This window comes from Triturus cristatus, chromosome 3_2 (assembly GCF_964204655.1).
Source record: "Triturus cristatus chromosome 3_2, aTriCri1.1, whole genome shotgun sequence".
In the NCBI taxonomy this organism is placed as follows: domain Eukaryota; kingdom Metazoa; phylum Chordata; class Amphibia; order Caudata; family Salamandridae; genus Triturus; species Triturus cristatus.
Window position 1 is genome coordinate 1,052,434,858 of NC_140584.1, and position 17,347 is coordinate 1,052,452,204.

General features: G+C 44.6%; 1 protein-coding gene across 2 annotated transcripts in view; it reads right to left on the reverse strand.

Annotated features, from left to right (window-relative positions):
• CIDEB (cell death inducing DFFA like effector b) overlaps positions 1–17,347 on the reverse strand; it is a 55,412-nt gene that overhangs the window by 14,452 nt on the left and 23,613 nt on the right. For both annotated transcript variants that reach the window (XR_014980062.1, XM_085649752.1), the window contains exons 2-3: positions 16,509–16,653; positions 6,687–6,836 (exon numbers count right to left, since the gene is read on the reverse strand). Coding sequence is in view for 1 of the 2 variants with exons in the window: in XM_085649752.1 (XP_085505878.1) it covers positions 6,687–6,836; positions 16,509–16,653 (295 nt within the window). In the remaining variant the exon portion in view is untranslated. The remainder of the gene's footprint in view (positions 1–6,686; positions 6,837–16,508; positions 16,654–17,347) is intronic.

Below are 17,347 nucleotides of genomic sequence, written 5' to 3' on the forward strand. Positions count from 1 at the left end.
AGTCTATATGTGTGTTGTACTTAATTGTGCATGTGTGCCATTCTGCCCATGTCCCTCACTCCCCCCACTCTCTGCTTCTTCCTTTTCCTAGTGCTGTTGTGTCTATAATTTTGTAGCTGCACACATAAATACATGTAAAGAATAAATTACAATAGTTCCTAGATTATTTTAGGTTTCAAAACTTCTCTATTGGTTTCTTTTTAATTTTCCATATGAACCATTTTTGTTAATATTCAACAACACATAGAAGTCAGAAGTGCAACGTATTCTATCAACACACTTTCTAGAACATTCTACAATACGTGCAGGTTAAAAGTTCATAAATTTTTTAAAACTTTACGATATTTTTTTGTAACATTTTCTTGAACATTTAACGACACGTGCAGGTTAAAAGTTGACGATTGTTTTATGTTCGAACAGTGCCTTCCAAATGCAAGTAGCAGGTGTGGTTGAGCTGAGCAAATTTTATCCTATGATATGTACTCCACGTTGAAACTGCTTTTTCTTAACCAATCAGAAAGATGCTTTTCCACAAAACTAATGTGTACCCTACTTTTAAAAAAGAATGCTTTTCATGATATCTTTAGAGATAAGTTATAGATAGGAATTAGCATTTAAAAAACCTTTGAAATTCACTGAAAAAATGAAAGGTTTCAGGGGCATTATAGTTAGGAATTGGCATTTAAAAAACCTTAGAAATTCACTGAAAAAACCATAGGTTTCAGGGGCATTATACTTAGCTGGACATTTCCCTCGTACAAAACCCTAGAAATTCCCCTGTTATAGTTAGTTCAGCTAACTATAACTCGCACCCCCGCAATGCACTGCTGACTATAACTCGCGCCCCCGCAATGCACTGCTGATGACGTCACATATTACATCACTCATGACATGGACATGGTCAGTGACATCACTGATGACATCACTGATGACTTCTCAAATGACATCACTGATGACATCATCCATGTGATAAATTAGTGCATCTTCTCACACCCTAATATAACCTTTGATACACCGACTCAAAATTTCAGACGGCCATTTTGACAGCCATAGATACTCCAATACCAATAACTACTCACCCACTCATTGACTTTTAGGTCTACATACATCTCCACTCACTCACCTGTACAGTCACTCATACTTACAGTCACTCTGTGCATTGATACACCTATATAGACACTCACACACCGCCAATCGTCCGTTGAGGTACTGACACATCTAGTCAGTCATGCAAATAATTAATCACAGTAAAATTTACTCACTTATACAGTTAAAAACACTCAAGTTCACTTACTCATAAAAATACTAACAAATTCTGTGTCTTCCTGCAGAAAAACAAACAGCACATGACACAGATATCCTTACACTATGGCGCATACAGCCACTCCCAAAATCACACACTCTCATATATAGATAGTTATATACTCTTACATAGATATACATTCAATCACTAACACACCTATACAAACACTCACCCAACCATACAGTCCATCACAGATGCACTCTTAAAAACATGCATCTACTGAATCAGCCACTCACACATCTAGTCACAGAGTCACACACACCCTACCCATACAAACACTCAGGCACCCATACAGATACTCAGACAACCAATCAATAACCCATATAGACACTCATATAGCTATTCACAAAACCATGCAGCCACTTATACACCAACACACAGACACATACAGACATTCACACAGTTAGTCTGCAGTAAGATACATTTAATAACTCACTTATGGAGTCAGTTACGCACCTAGAAAATCACCCATTCACACACTTATACACCCACTCATTCTTCCACAGGCCTTTCACTATAAATATATAAAACATATTTAAACTTTTAAGAAAAACACTCTGTCACTGGATGATTTCATCAGTGATGTCATCAGTGATGTCATTTGAGAAGTCATCAGTGATGTCATCAGTGATGTCACTGACCATGTCATGAGGGATGTAATATGTGACGTCATCAGCAGAGCATTGCGGGGGCGTGAGTTATAATTAGCTGAACTAACTATAACAGGGGAATTTCTAGGGTTTTGTACGAGGGAAATGTCCAGCTAACTATAACGCCCCTGAAACCTATGGTTTTTTCAGTGAATTTCTAAGGTTTTTTAAATGCCAATTCCTAACTATAACGCCCCTGAAACCTATGTTTTTTTCAGTGAATATATATATATATATGTATATATATATATATATGTATATATATTTTTATATATATATATACTTATTTTTAAAATTATTATTATGAGTACGTCAGACAATTAAGCCTGTTGGGCCTTTTGAAGAGATTCTATTACAGTTGAAATCTTGAACCCTAAGGTGCATTATAAGGGGTAATCGATACATGAAAACTGTAATCTGTGACATTTTAAGTAACAAAACACATCTGCAGGGTTTAACAGTGTGCAATAACAATCCATCCGTAAAGGCCTATTGGTGTTAACAGCTGTTTCAGAATAAATAAATCAGGTCTACTGCCTTTGTCCTGCACCCAGATAATCCACCTTCCTTACAACCAAAGCACACCATCTGCAGAGTTCCTCAAGGCTCATCCCTCAGTCAAACCCTCTTCAACATCTACATGTTGGCACTAGCAGACATAGTCAGAACCCAAGACATCAGCATACTACGCTGACGACACCCATCTCATCCTATCGCTCTCAGGCGAGCGCACCATTAGAAAGGCCAACTTCCACAACTGCATGAAGAACGTCTCAGCCTGGATGAAGGACAACTGCCTAAACCTCAACACTGACACAACCAAAGTGATGATTTTAGGCAGTCACACCTCCCTCTGGAATGGCGCCTAGTGGCCTTTGGACCTCAGACCCACCCCTACACCGAAAGTCTACGCCTGCAACCTTGGCATTAACCAGGATAGACAACTGTCCATGAAATGGAAAGTCAACGCTGTCTCCTCAGCCTTCTTCTATACTCTCTGCATGCTCCGCAAAATCTTCAAATGGCTCTACATCAGCACCAGAAAAACAGTAATGCAGGCCCTCATTACAAAGCTGTGTGGACTACAGCAAAATACACTATATGCAGGCAATACCAGCGAACTCATGAGAAGACTCCAGACGACACAGAACACAGCTGCCAGGCTGATTCTCAACCTACCCCAAGGACCCACATCAAACAGCACCTGAGAGACCGCCACTGGCTCCCCATCCAAAAAAGATGCCAGTTCAAACTACTGACCAACGCCTACAAAGCCCTCCATAACCAAGGACCTGCATGCACGAATCACCACCTGAACTTCCATCAACCACACAGAAACCTCGCTCTCGCACAGACTTCACACATCCGCCGATACTGCATCAGAGGACGCTCCTACTCCCACCTCGCTGCTGAGTCCTGGAATGCCCTACCCCTCCACCTCCGAACATCACTCTCGCTGGCAGACTTCAGGAAGAGACTCAAGACCTGACTCTTCGACTGAAACCCGCAGTCCAGTGCCTGGGTACCCTCACGAGGGATAAGCCGCGCTATATAAATACTGATTGATCTTTTGTCAGAACTTTTCATATGAGACAGAGCAGACCTGTGGCATCTGAAATAACTCTTCCTAATGGACTGATCAGGTCCATAGCATTTGTCACTGGCTCATCACTATAATCAAGTCAGGTCAACTGTATTGAGGATAACTTTCCTATAAGGTAACCATGAGGTATACTGCGATAAAATTACAAATATGTATAAAATTATAGTTGGCTAAATGAATGCTGGATTTGCATTTTGTGTAATTGCACATTCATTCTGCATAATTTCCCTTAAATGTTGACTAGGTATGTGAATTTTGCATAGCCTAAATTTTATTGCATCATGTTTTAGATTTGCATGTTTTTGTATTCCGTTTTTAGGATGGCTAGGGACTTTTCTGCCGAATGTATCAAACAAGAATTCCCAACCGCAAAGATGGTGTCAAATAATGATTAGTGGGATGGCTTTTCTGGATAATTCTGTTTTATTCTTCTCTGAAGAATAAGATGAGTCATATTTTGTAGTTGGGGGAGTGATAAGAGGCAGTCTGACTAACAGAGTCACTGTGTAACAATGCTTAAACGGCCTTCTGCATAATTCTTTATTGCCACTCACTGATTTTGTGAATCTCTCAAACACTTCTACACTGACGCTCTAACCATCTCGTTCTCTCACTTGCTCACTGACATGCTCATTTTTTCAGTCACCACTTCAGACTCTTGTTCATCATTTGTTTACTCAGTTTATGCTTCACTCACTCACTCGCTTATTTACATGCTTGTAAACTCACTAAGCAACTATCATGTACTCAGTCACTTAGGGCCTGATTATGAGTTTGGTGGTCCATCAGACCGCCGATCCTGTGGTGGAGGTGCGGTGGCGGTCAAGGACCGCCGAATCAGGGGTCTGGCTGCCACATTACAAGTATAGCAGTTGGACCGTGAGTGGACCGCTGCAGCCGCCAGGGATCCGCGTTCACTGGCGCTGGTGTGGCTGTCTTGAGACAGCAATATACTTGGTGGTGCAGCTGTGGCATTGCCAAGCATATAACCAGTTTCTCCTCACTGCGACCATAACCACGGCAGTGAGACCGCTGCATTTGTTAGGGTGGTGGTGAGGAAACATAGGGAGCCCTACAAGATCCCCTGGTGCCTCATGGCCCATGGGATGCATGCAGGGGGGCACAGGGTGGCCAGTGCACAGGCTTTGATGTTCCCATTGCGGTGCCATGCGCTGCTCTGCGAGGTATGCTGTGTTCAAGTACCGACTTGAAGCTCCCCCCCACTCTCCACCCATATTTTTCATTGGCTTGTGTCACTGTCCTTTGTAAATGCTTACTTCTGATTCGTTAATAGGCTTGTTATTCCCTCCTTAGTACAGCCTTGTCTTAATTTGTAACCTCCCATGAGGACTGGCCCTTTAACTTCTGTTGTTACACTGTATGTCTTATTTAGTCTGTAAGCACTATTTTCTTTAATGCGTTTCTACTACTGCAGGCACGACATGCTTTCCTGCAACATTCAGCACTCCATGCCTGCTTTCACTTCCCAAGCAGCCCGGGACAATTGCGGCTGATTCTTTGAAGTTAAATAGGTCTCTCATTTACTAGAGTTTGAGCTATTGGAATTCTAAATGGCAATACCTTTTATTTAGGTGTTAATTATCAAAACAGATAAATAAAAGGCATTGTAATTTACAATGCCAATAGCTTAAACTCTCGCAAATAAACGACCTATTGCATTGCAAATGATTGTTTATTATGGTTTCAAATTACCAAAACTAATACTCCTAATGCACCCTGTTAGACCTGGCACCATTGGCCTGGGTCTCCCTTCCATTTTTTGCTGTTGCCTCCTGTGTTTTTGCTGTGTGTTGGACTCCATTTTGCTGGTCTAGATGCTTTGGGCACTTTGCCCCTGTTGTTCAGTGCCAAAGTGCAAGAGCTCCCTTTGTAAATTGTTTTTATGGATTAGTGATTCCATGATTGGCATATTTGATTACTTGTTAGACCCTAGTATAGTGCACTGTGTGTGCCCAGGGCCTGTAAATCAAATGCTGCAGCACTGATTTAGCTGTCTCACAAGAGTTTTTATTGTTTACACAGAAGGTGGGGGCAAAAGGTTTGCACGTCAGCTATTGCTTGATGTAAATGAGATTCAGATATTAAACAACTCACTTCATTAGCTAGTGGCAGATTGTAACTGCCATGACTATGGATTTATGCATATGTACCTGTCTTTGACCAGTTCATTGGAGTTGTCATTATATAAATCCACACAGGGCAACCTTTGCTGCCAGTGTGCTGAAGGGACCCCGGAGCCAGAGCATGGCAAACTCCAGCACTAAAGCAGTGGCACGTGTGCGGAAAGTACCTGGGTCATGCAGGTGCCGCATCATTATCCAGAGCTGCTGCCCAAGCAACAAGGAAGACCTGTGGTCCTAGACCCAGGTTAACTATTATTTACAGCAGGCATGACTCAAAGCAACGCAAGCAGCTGTGCCAATTAACTTTACAGCATAGACTATAGATTTGTGCTGAAAAGTTGATACAAGGGCATCGCAAAATGGATTTGCATTGCAGGGCTAATGAGTCAGGAGAAGCTCAAATATCCATAGGTTTGATGCAAAGACAGTTCTGCTAAAATGGCATGAGGTGGTTCTGTGTCCAAACACCCAATGAAAGCAGGCGCAACCAAGGGGTAAGCATAATATTATGCGGTCGTCTGACATTTAAGGTAAGTCCTTGCATTGAAATTTGTACTAGACAGTGTAGCAAAAAAACAAATGTCATGCAAAGCCTGTGCACCATAGCACAACACTTAGCATCACGCTAAGATGTTTTTTTGCTAAAATAGCTTTTTTTTAGCATAAGCGTTGCTGATGATACCGTAGCGCGTGAGCAACAAGAAATATGGCACATATCAACGTTTTACCAATTGGCAACGCTATGCTGCTGATTTTCAAGCAGCACTGCGCAAGGTTTAGCACATCTGGTCCTTTTACTTTCCAGTCTGATATATGCAGTTTCTCCTATTATAACTGCAAAGAGAGCAACCGGCTGGCTGAGCTTCTCCTGGTTAAAATAAGACAATTAAAGGCTGACCCAATATTTCATTGAGGCAAACTGGGATGAACAGGAGAAGATCACTGTATTATAATAAAGAGGTGTAAGAGGACTGCTGGAGCCACACCTTGACTGCAGCCCACTTTTGGCCTTTTTCCAAGAGCATGAAGGTTGTATTGTCGTCCACCATCTCGAAGAATTCCTCGCTGTCCACAAGAGTCCCATCTTCGTCCAGCACCAGGGCAACAAGCCCCGAAATCATGAGAGCATCCATTGCCTAAGAGATAAAGAGAAGTCTGATTAGGGGATCTATGGTGATCTATTTCCTACGTCAAGATAGCGGGCAAAAATCATTTTTGATCTTTTTTATGTATCATTTTAAGATACGGTAACCTCACATCAAACAGCCAGTCATACAAGGCATTTCCACTGTTTTCCCTTCATGTGTCCTTTATTTCTTGTTCCTTGCTGATGGGTTGTGTGTTATATTGGATAGTTCTTTAAACCCTCTCTTCAGTATCCCCTCCCATCTACACTTGTGTCGTTATCCTCTGCATGTTACTCATGTCAGCCCATTTGCCCAAATCCTCCTCTGCCCCTAGTCCACCATCACCACCCTCATAGGCAGTTCCTTTTGCAAAGTCCACGCCAGCATTTCTTTTCTCCTTCCGTCTACTGTGGGAGGTCTGGGAGACAACCACTGGATTGCTAGTCTTCGTCTGCCAACAGTGCCAGTGCAGTGAATCTGCACTGGGTTTTTCACCTTTTGGGCCTGGGTATCGTTGGCAGTAGGCAGTGACTCCAATACTGCTTCTGATAGCACCAATAACTCACTAGTATCCTGCAACTCCAGGGCATATATGAAAAGATCACCCCCAGTTCGCCACAAAGTGGGCAGGCAAATTATTTTTCTAGATAAATTCTGAATAGCCACTGTGGGGTCAGGGAAGTCCGGTGCAAATAGGGGCAATGTGTCAATAAACCTAGCATTATTTGTCACCTCTTGCAAGTGGGCACCCGCTCGCCCACTCATCGCCTGCCAGAAGCTCCTACAAACCCTCCTCCCAGTGCTGCCTGACTCTCAGGGATGGCCGTCTCTGGTCAATCTTTACTGCCCTGTAGAACCTGTAGACCAGCCTCCATCCTTCACCTACTCCATCACTACCCCTAGAGGCAAGGAGGCCACCTGAGTGGCAGGAAAGTCTGTCCATATCGTTGGAATCCTTTTGGTGAGGTTTGAAAACTGAAGGTATTAGCCCACCGCACCCGACTGTCTCCCATGCCTCAAATGTGATGAATGTTTCTCCTAGGTACCCGTCCCCCAAGGTCTGACACCAACCCACCCCCCCACCGCCGCCCCTCCATTTGGCCATGGACATATCTCTGCTGGTTCACCTGAAAGGCTATAGCCAGCAAAGTAGTAATGATCTAGAGAACAGGGCAACGCAAGATCCTCTTAATGGCTGCCTCCCGCCCTGAAACTACCTGGTGCACAACAAATGGATATTTCTTAGACAAATGAGGCACACCTTCATCCCCTTCCAGTAACCCCCTGAGAAGTCTCTCTTCCAATTGTCCCCCTTCGTGTACCACAATGCATGGTGCTGTAGCTGTGCTGCCGCGTAATAAAGCTCTAGGTCTGGCCAACCCAGGCCTGCTTCTTCGTTGTCCCTCTCCATCAAACTCGTCCTCTTTTACTTGGCAGCTTGCCACTGTCTGGGGCTGCTACCCAGTTTTTCTCCCCTCATAAAGCTGTAGCGCCTAGACACCCGCCGGTATTAGTGCGCTATAGAAATTATATTTTCATTTCAGAATGCCAGGTCAGTCCCTACTTCTTTCAACCTGCCCAGACTGATGAGACTAAGAGACTGTCTGGTTCCTTCCAAGTTGATCTTGTAATCGAATAAAAAAAGTATTTCGTAAAGTATACAAGCCACGCAGCAGCATTACTATTTTTGCTAATGTTACTCTGCCCATGATGGAAACAAGCAGAGTATTCCAGAACTGAACTGAGGCATTCAATCCCTGTAGGACTCTCCCCATATTATATGTGAATTGTTTCTCAGGCATAGAAGCCACTTGGACTCCAAGGTTTCTAAAATGGTCTGCCTTCCTTTTTAGGCACGTCTCTGGAGGTTCCTCCAGATCCTGCCCACCAGTCCTCCCAGAGGGAACAGAACTGTGTTTTCACTATTGATAAGCAGGCCAGAGACACCTCAGAAATCATCATGGTCCCTCAGTTACAGTGAGATTGAGTATAGTGTGTCATCAGCGTACATTGACACTGCGTGCACCCTCTCTTGCACACTAATTTTGCATTCATGCATCACGCTCCTTAGTTCCATCGCAAAGGGCCAGTCTATTGCCTAGAAGATTTTTGCATCTGCATTATTAGGTAGAGCATTCGAGACCTCTTGTGTATACTTACATGTGTATGTACCTTGTGGGGTCTGGAGATCAGCCCTAGGACTTGTCTGCTTCAGCTTAGGGACTTTTTTTTCTGTTCAACTGCCTCTATTTAACGTCTTGATAAAAAAACGACCAGCAGATGTCAGTAAAATACGAGAATCACTTTAGCATTCTCTAGATTCCAGTCCATAGAAATTGTCTTCCACGAGCACCCGTAGACTATACTATTTTTTTCAAATCTTGTATTTTCAGTGATATGACCACCGAAGGCCCTGATTTTATATTAAAAACAGAGCTTTGGACTATACAATTTCCCGCTGAAAGGCAATATTTCTCTCCATGTGTTCCCATACCTGGTGTGTCACGAAGTTTGGTGCTTACTTTCCCTCCATGTTAAAGAACAGTAGATGTTTCAGCACCCAGACTAATGTGCTGCACAGCTAAATACATATAAGGTCTCTAAGGCGAGACCAATTACATTGCAAATGCTTGTTTATCAATAGTGATCAGTATGACCCCAGATTTGTGGGTCCTTATCAAGTTCTGCATTACAATTATTATGACATCTCTCAGAGTCGCTGGCAGAATACTAATGTGTCTGGCCTCTCTAAACACCTCTAACAGGCTCTCTAAGTGCTGCGCACCAAGCGTGTGATAAACCTCTGCAGGAGACCATCGGGCTTTGTGCCTTTCCCGAAGGCAACACCAGATTGGCTTCAACTCATTCTCTTTTTTAGAATTCTAACTCCAGCTCAGCCCTTTGGTCTCCAGTGAGTTCTGAAAGCTGTGCATACCCCCAGAAAGTTATCTCTCAGCATTTCACAGGGTATCCTCTGTCTTTATTTAACTTTATTAGATACTGGTAAAGGATTCTGTTAATGGCCATCTGGGAGGCCACCACGGTGCCATCCAGCCTTTGCCGGGACAGTATCACAGACACAGGCCTCTTCTCCTCCAGCAACCAGACCAGTAGTCTCTCAGATTTGCCTCCTTCTTCATGTAACTTTTGCCTGTGTTCCCCGAGAGTAAATGTATCTAATGCACCCCAGATGTGCCCTACTTTATCCCTAGTTTCCAACAATGCTACCTTATTCATGTGGTCTCTGGGCCCTGCCTCTGCAGCCACACTAGTCCCTCTTCCTACTGAGTCAAATCTTGATGTAGGTGCCTTCTGGTTCTGGCTAATTTGCCTCTGAATTCTCCATTAACAACTTCCTTTAATGCTCCTCACTCTGTAGCTCTGGTCGCAGTTGTTCTCCGGTTGATTTCATAGAAGTGTCTATGGATGCTTGGATGCCCAATCTAAAGCCTTATCTTGTAGTGTCTCTGGGTTGAGTTGCCATGTGGGGATTTAGATCTGTGCCCGCTCACCAATGTACTTTATCTTAATAGCGAGAGATCCAAAATAAATCTTCCCAGGTATTGTGCACTCTGCATTTTTGCCAAGTCCAACGTGATCAGTGGGTGGTCTAGCCTGCTGTATACCTTGTGCGTGGCTGAGTGGCAAGTTTTGCGTAAGGCGGGGAGCTGTCTGTTTATCACCATCCAGAATATAGTTAAAACTGGGGTGATTGTATTCCTGTTCAGTGAGGACCTGACTTGGCAGTTTGGACTGGCCTGTTCTCACGAGGAGCAGGGTCAAGGCTGGTTTGCAGATGGCTGGGCCCAAACTGAGGTGGCATGGTGAGCAAGAACGATGGATTGGGATGCGGCCTCAACAATCGCCAATGGCGGAAATTAATTCAAACATTCCATCCAGCATTTTGTTTCTTGATGCCCATACTGTAGGGATGTCAGAGTATGGTGTTCTCAATTCTAACACAGACCAGAAATATGTCCCGTCATTTAAATTTGGTGGTTTTGTCTTGTGGGAGTGTCTAGTTGGGGTCACAGCCACTTGTAACATCCATTCCTTTCATCATACTTTTATTCATTAATGTTGTGGCGATACATGTGAGAAATTCTCACATGAGCTGCCTCATCACAATGAATGCAACATCTGTCTTCTTGAATAACCGTTACCTCCCTCCCCTCAGCAAACACTCTGTAAACTAATAGACTGATGTCTCCCCATTCTAACTCCCTGTGGGCACCCTATGTACCCACTCAGGTTACCATATGCACTTAGAAAAATACCTCATGCCTATATTAAATTCGAACTCTATGCAGGGGGTTTGTGGCTCTCGGGCTACTGGGACACCCAGTGGAGGGTCCACGAGAACTACACTTCCCAGTAGACCACGCCTCCAGCTGCCATGCTCTAATACCCCACCGGATCCTCCTGTGGTCCATTGTCCTGTCAATTCCTGATCTCTGAGCTGACCTCCCCTGATCCCTTGATGGCCACTCCACTGTTATCGACTGACCCTCTCTGTAATCCACAATGGGTGGATTCTTGTCATCCTACATCCAGGATGTGCCCATAGAGCAAGAGCCCAGCAGCAGACTGACTGCAGGCTGTCTGAGGAAGAATCACAGCACAGTGCATGTTACTGGCTGCCTGTTAACCCCAAGGATGCCAGCGTGGCTGGGTGCTATTTCGTAAATGGCGTCCATGCAACTTAGGAAAGGTGGACTTTTAAGGGTCCGGTTTTACTTACATTTTGAGAGACCACTTTCAATGTGAGTGACTTATTAACTTGGGCCACAACAGACACTGTTTCTGAATAAAACTTGGGTTGTGACATCTATCTTATCCAAACTCTTGTAAGGAGGAAACATTGTGCTGCTGCTGTGAGGTAAAAGACACAGGAGGTAAACATCTGCCTTATTTCAAGCCTAAAGCTCCAGGCTGGTGCAGCGACAGAAGACTTGCTACTCTACCCATCCCTACCAAAACCTAAGCTTGCTGATTGGATAGCAGACCCCTCCGCTGTATCTCATCAAGTTCCCCAGAGAGAAAGTGAATTCTGCATGACTTCATCCACCACGTGAGATAAGTATAGAATCAAGAAGCCTTCAGGGTGGACCGCTGTGCAAGCTGTAGGTCATCCAAGGTCATTTACCCTCACCCTTGGCCTTCTATCTTTCCTAAGTGTAAGGTGCAGAGCAACTGTTGTCCTCAGGCCTATCATGTTGGCTTTAGCACCAGTAGTGCACTGGCTGTACCCCCCTCTTACCCTCTGTGTAAGATGGAGCCAGAATATCTAACTGCATCTCCACAACCACGAGAGTTAAGGATTATATCTACTCTGCTACGAGTTGCTGTAGTCCATGCTGGTGCGTGGGGTTCACTCCCACAAGATTGCACTCAGCACTCTTTTGGTAGCCATTGCTACAGATGCTGTGTCATGTACCGATGCTATGTCATGTACCGATGCTGTGTCATATACTGATGCTGTGTCATATACCGATGCTGTGTCTTATACCGATGCTGTGGCATGTAACAGTGTTGTGGCATGTACCGTTGTTGTGGCATGTACAGAATCTGTGGCATGTACCGAATCTGTGGCATGCACTGATGCTGTCACATGTACCGATGCTGTGGCATGTTGATTCAACATCTATAGGCACCATGAAAGAGTCTATTGTGTACGGTGCCTGACAGATTCAGCAGTAATGCATTAGCAAACTGTGCTATAGCCTACTGAAATAAAAATTACTTTATTGATTTAGTTTAAATCATAAAAGAGCGGCGTAACCGCTAAAACACTTAAAATTCATATATAAAATTCAGATTGATTGACAAGTTCTCATAAAATGTATGTGTGATCGTCGGGCTGGAAAAGCAGGCAAGGAGGCCGTATATAGTGTGCAATAGTCTACTTTATTGTGTCCCAGGCACGGCGTACAACAGGATAGTATACAGGTCTTCAGCAGGAGAAGGGCGTAGAGACGATGTGGGGTCCCGTCGGTTGTGGTCGTCGTCACCGAAGGTCTTCTGCTGTCCAAGCCGCCGACGTTGATCCCAGGTAGGGGGGGGGGAGGACGGACACCTCGGAGGGCAGTGAGACAAAACACAGAAGGAGCCGTTAGTCCTGCGGGCACTCTATGTCGCTGCCGTAACCTTCACCGGGAGTGATAAAAGAGGAGGGGAGTGTGAGGAGAAGGGACGGGGAGGAAGAGGGATAAGTTGAAGAAAGATGGGTGTTCGGAAAGGGGTGGAGTGGGGTACTATTTACAAAGCGTGAGATGCTGTACAACGGATACTGATAGATCCTATCAGGGTGCAGGGGTGCTAACAGGAGAGAGACTATATACATCTATCTACAGAGAGTCTATGGTACACGCGGGCACTTTAGAGTGCTATACTGAAGGAAAGCTAGTACTCACGGGCTCCGCCGTAACTCTCATCCGAGTTACGGCCGCTCTTCAGCCTCCTCCGGGGGACTCCACCAGTCTTCCGACCACTCTTCTGGTTCGCCGCTCTCGTCCTCACCTTTCGTCGTATCTCCTGCCGAACTCTCCTGCCACGATCCTTCGACGACTTCTCCTTCCTGTCTTCCGGCTTTTCTGTCTCTGGCGGGGAACGGGTAGGAGGGACTTCCGGGAGTCAGGGGTTGTCTTTCCGGTGGGTCGTCGTTCGGGATTGGCTCCTGTAAGAGAAAGAGGGGCGGGGTTCCTGGGGTCACCGCGGCTGTGGTTGAAACCCTGGATGGACTGTCCGGGCCGGGAGGATTGAGCGGAAGGGATGCCTCGGACAGGGTAAGTAAGGGGGGCCAGATCCGAGGTAGGGAGTCTCCGTTACAGTATGATAAAAACTTTTTTTATTTTCTCTCTTTTTTTTTTGTAAAAGCAAAGTGCGTTGGTGCCTTCTGTCTTGTGATTTTGAGTCAAGCTAGAAAATGAATTATAGAATACAAAATTATTGGCTACACATTATCACTATGCTTGATTTGCCGGTGCAGATTCTCTGTCGCTCTTTTCAAGTTCAGTTGCAGCTTTACTCAAGAACTTTATTGCTTTGCATGCCAGTTGTGTTGTTGAACCTCCTAAGCGTTTTATTACGGCAGATCTACAAGTGCTTATTTGTTCTCTTTTCAATGTTGGCCGGAACAGTTCTTTTAGTTTGAGTAATAATACTGGACAGATGCAAAGTAAGTGGAGCAACGTTTCATCTCCTTGCCCACAGAGACGACAGACCATTGAGGGCCAAGTCTGTTTCCATTTTGGGATTAGATCTTTAGTTGGATAAACTTCCATTCTCAATAAAATCAGCTGTTGCTTCATGCGATTTGCGAAATGGTCGAACAGGTATGGTTGGGGCTTTAAGGTTTTGTATGTTGGCAACACGATCCATGCATTGGTTTTTGTAGTCAATAACACTTTGTCCATTTCCAGAGATGTCAGAATGATCTTTTTGTTGACTGTGCGTTTAAACTCCTGGTAGGATGAAGTTGTGTGCCAAGCTTCCTCTAACTTTAAAGCTTCAATCGATTGCCTTAGGAGTGGGTAAACAGAGTTGCTCAATCTAGATTGCCTTTCAACCTCAAGCCAGCAGTAGTGTGCCAGAGACTCTTCCTCTGCTGCCCGAATTCTCCAATAGTATTTTACCAGCCCTCCTTGTCTTGACGGGATCTGTTTTTTTAACCCAAATTCTAGTGTAATCAGTGGTTGAGAGATATGGCATGGAATTTTGAATTGTTTTTTGAAAAGACTAGTTTGGGTGATGTTCAGTTTTGTTGCATCCTTTGTATTTAGGAGTTCTGAGCCATATGCGATCGAGGGTAAGAATTTTGCTGCCACGACCTTTAATAGGTGGGACGTCGAGCAGTCACTAAGTTTGTTTTGCAGGGTTTTGAATGCAAATAGTACCTGTTTAGCTTTTGTTTTCCGCTGTTCTAAATGTTGCTTGTAGTTAAGGTGGCAATCCAAAGTTATTCCCAAGTATTTGTATGTTCCCTCCCGGTCCAGGCAATTGTTTTTAATAGTCCATTTGAATTTTGGAATCTTTTTTTGCGAGTTCACAAAACACATGACCTTTGGTTTTTTTAGATTTATATCCAATTGATTTGTAGCTGTGTAAACTGCTAATTGGTTTATCAATCGTTGGAGACCACGGGGCGTTTGGGATAACAGCACGATGTCATCGGCGTATTGCAGACTTGCTATTTTCACGTCCCCCAGTTTTGGGAGGTCCCCTAGTGTCGAGTGGAAATTTTTATCTAAGTCAGCTGTATATATATTAAATAAACAGGGGGCTAGAACACAACCCTGTTTTAGGCCATTGATAGTGGTAATTTTATTTGTTGAGGTTCGGCCGTCTCCCATTTTTATTTGAACCCATGTTTTTGAGTAAAGGTTAATGATTGCGTTCAATAGGTTTGTCGGAGCTCCCCAAGATTTCATTTTTGCCCACAGTGCTTGTCTGGGGACCATGTAGAAAGCTGCCTTGAGGTCCACGAAACATGCATACAAAACTTTGGAGTTGGCGATAGCTTGATTGGCCAATAACGTGACGGCAGATAAATTTGTTAAAGTGCCCATTCCAGCTCGAAAGCCTGTTTGTGTGTTGGGGATCAATTTGATGCTGTCAACCCATGGCATGTACAGAATCCGTGGCATGTACCAAATCTGTGGCATGCACTGATGCTGTGACATGTACCGATGCTGTGGCATGTCCCGACACTGTTGCTTGTACCGATGTTGTGCCATGTACCGACGCTGTGGCATGTGCCGATGCTGTGACATATTACAATGCTGTGGCATGTACCAATGCTTTGGCATGTACCGACGTTGTGGCATGTCCCGACGCTGTGGCATGTACCGACTCTGTGACATGTATCAATGCAGTGGCATGTACTGATGCTAAGGTATGTACCCATGCTGTGGCATGTGCAGACGCTGTGGTATGTACCAATGCTGTGCCATGTACCAACGATGTGGGGTGTGCCGAAGCTGTCACATGTGCCGATGCTGTTGCATGTGCCGACGCTGTGGCATGTGCCGACGCTGAGACATGTACCAATTCTGTGGGGTGTACCGACGCTGTGGCATTACATTTGAACCTCAAGTGTTCTGAATGTATTCTGATGCATAATGTGTGCAGAAAGGACTTTATTGTGAGAACACTCACTCCTCAATCAAATGATCTCTCGTTTGGCGCACCGACAGAGAAGAAATGGAACGCTTCTGAATAACACAGTAGAAAGAATAACATGGTGGTCTTAAAAAGTATGTTAACTAAGCAACTTTAGGTAACTGGAATTAAATCCAGTTTCTTTACATGAAGTTATAAAACTAACTAAACAATATATTTGAATTTCTTTCTTTAATTAAATATTTTAATGCTCTACGTGTTTGAACTCACTGTCCACTGAAAGTCAAACCCCAAACGGGGACGCTTGGGAATTCTGTGTGCTCGGATTACCACTCCCACTACACAGATCCTGTAGTTGCATGGACAATGGCAATACTTATTACAAGGACCGACTTGTTAACCTTGAATCCCATAGAACTCTACTGCCTAATAATAATTCATTGAGGTGTTTTGGTGCTGCCAGGACTCCTCTTCTGATAATGACGGTGTTACCCCGTGTGGCTTTCGGACACAATAAGGCATTCTATAGGAGTAACGTCATCCCACAATGGTGGCACTCACCTTTGCAACAAGCTCCCGCAGCGTGCCTGCAGTGACCCCCTTCTTGGTGCTACGATTGTGCGTGCACACACGGAACGGCCTTTGGGGTGGGGTGGGTGGTGCCCAGACTCTTTTTGTTAATTCTGAACTGACAGAAGATACAGACCTACAGTGCAAAAACACAAAACTCTTTTCATGAGTGAAGACCTACAACACACACCAAGGAAAAAGAGATGTTATGTAACATCCGGGAGACCGTGCGGAACATATGCATAAAGACAGAACGATGTGGAAGTACTTGTGAGGTTAACCTGTGTTTAGAGGTCAATCAGAGGTCATGGAAGCAGGATCTTTGACCAACAACATAGAATTAAATGTTACTATTAAACTATTGAGCAGCTGCTGCAATCAGATGTGTGTAGTGTTTTTAATAAACTACCTCTGCAAACCTCTTTGAAGCCTTAAATTGCAAGTAGGCCACTACCATCATCCGCATGGGAACTGTCAGCAGCTTCAGTCAAACAGGCAACACAGTTTATGGAAGGTGGTGCCACTCTGCAAGGGACTGCGGTGGTGCAACAGCTTATGGGAGGCAGTGCCAGTCTGCAAGGGACTGTGGTGGTGCAAAAGCTTATGGAAGGTGGTGTCACTCTGCAAGGTACTGCGGTGGTGCAACAGCTTATGGGAGGCGGTGCCACTCTGCAAGGGACTGCGGTGGTGCAAAAGCTTATGGAAGGTGGTTCCACTCTGTAAGGGACCGTGGTGGTGCAACGGTTTATGAAAGGTGGTGCCACTTTGCAAGGGACCGAAGTGGTGCAACGGTTTATAAAAGGTGGTGCCACTCTGCAAAGGACTGCGGT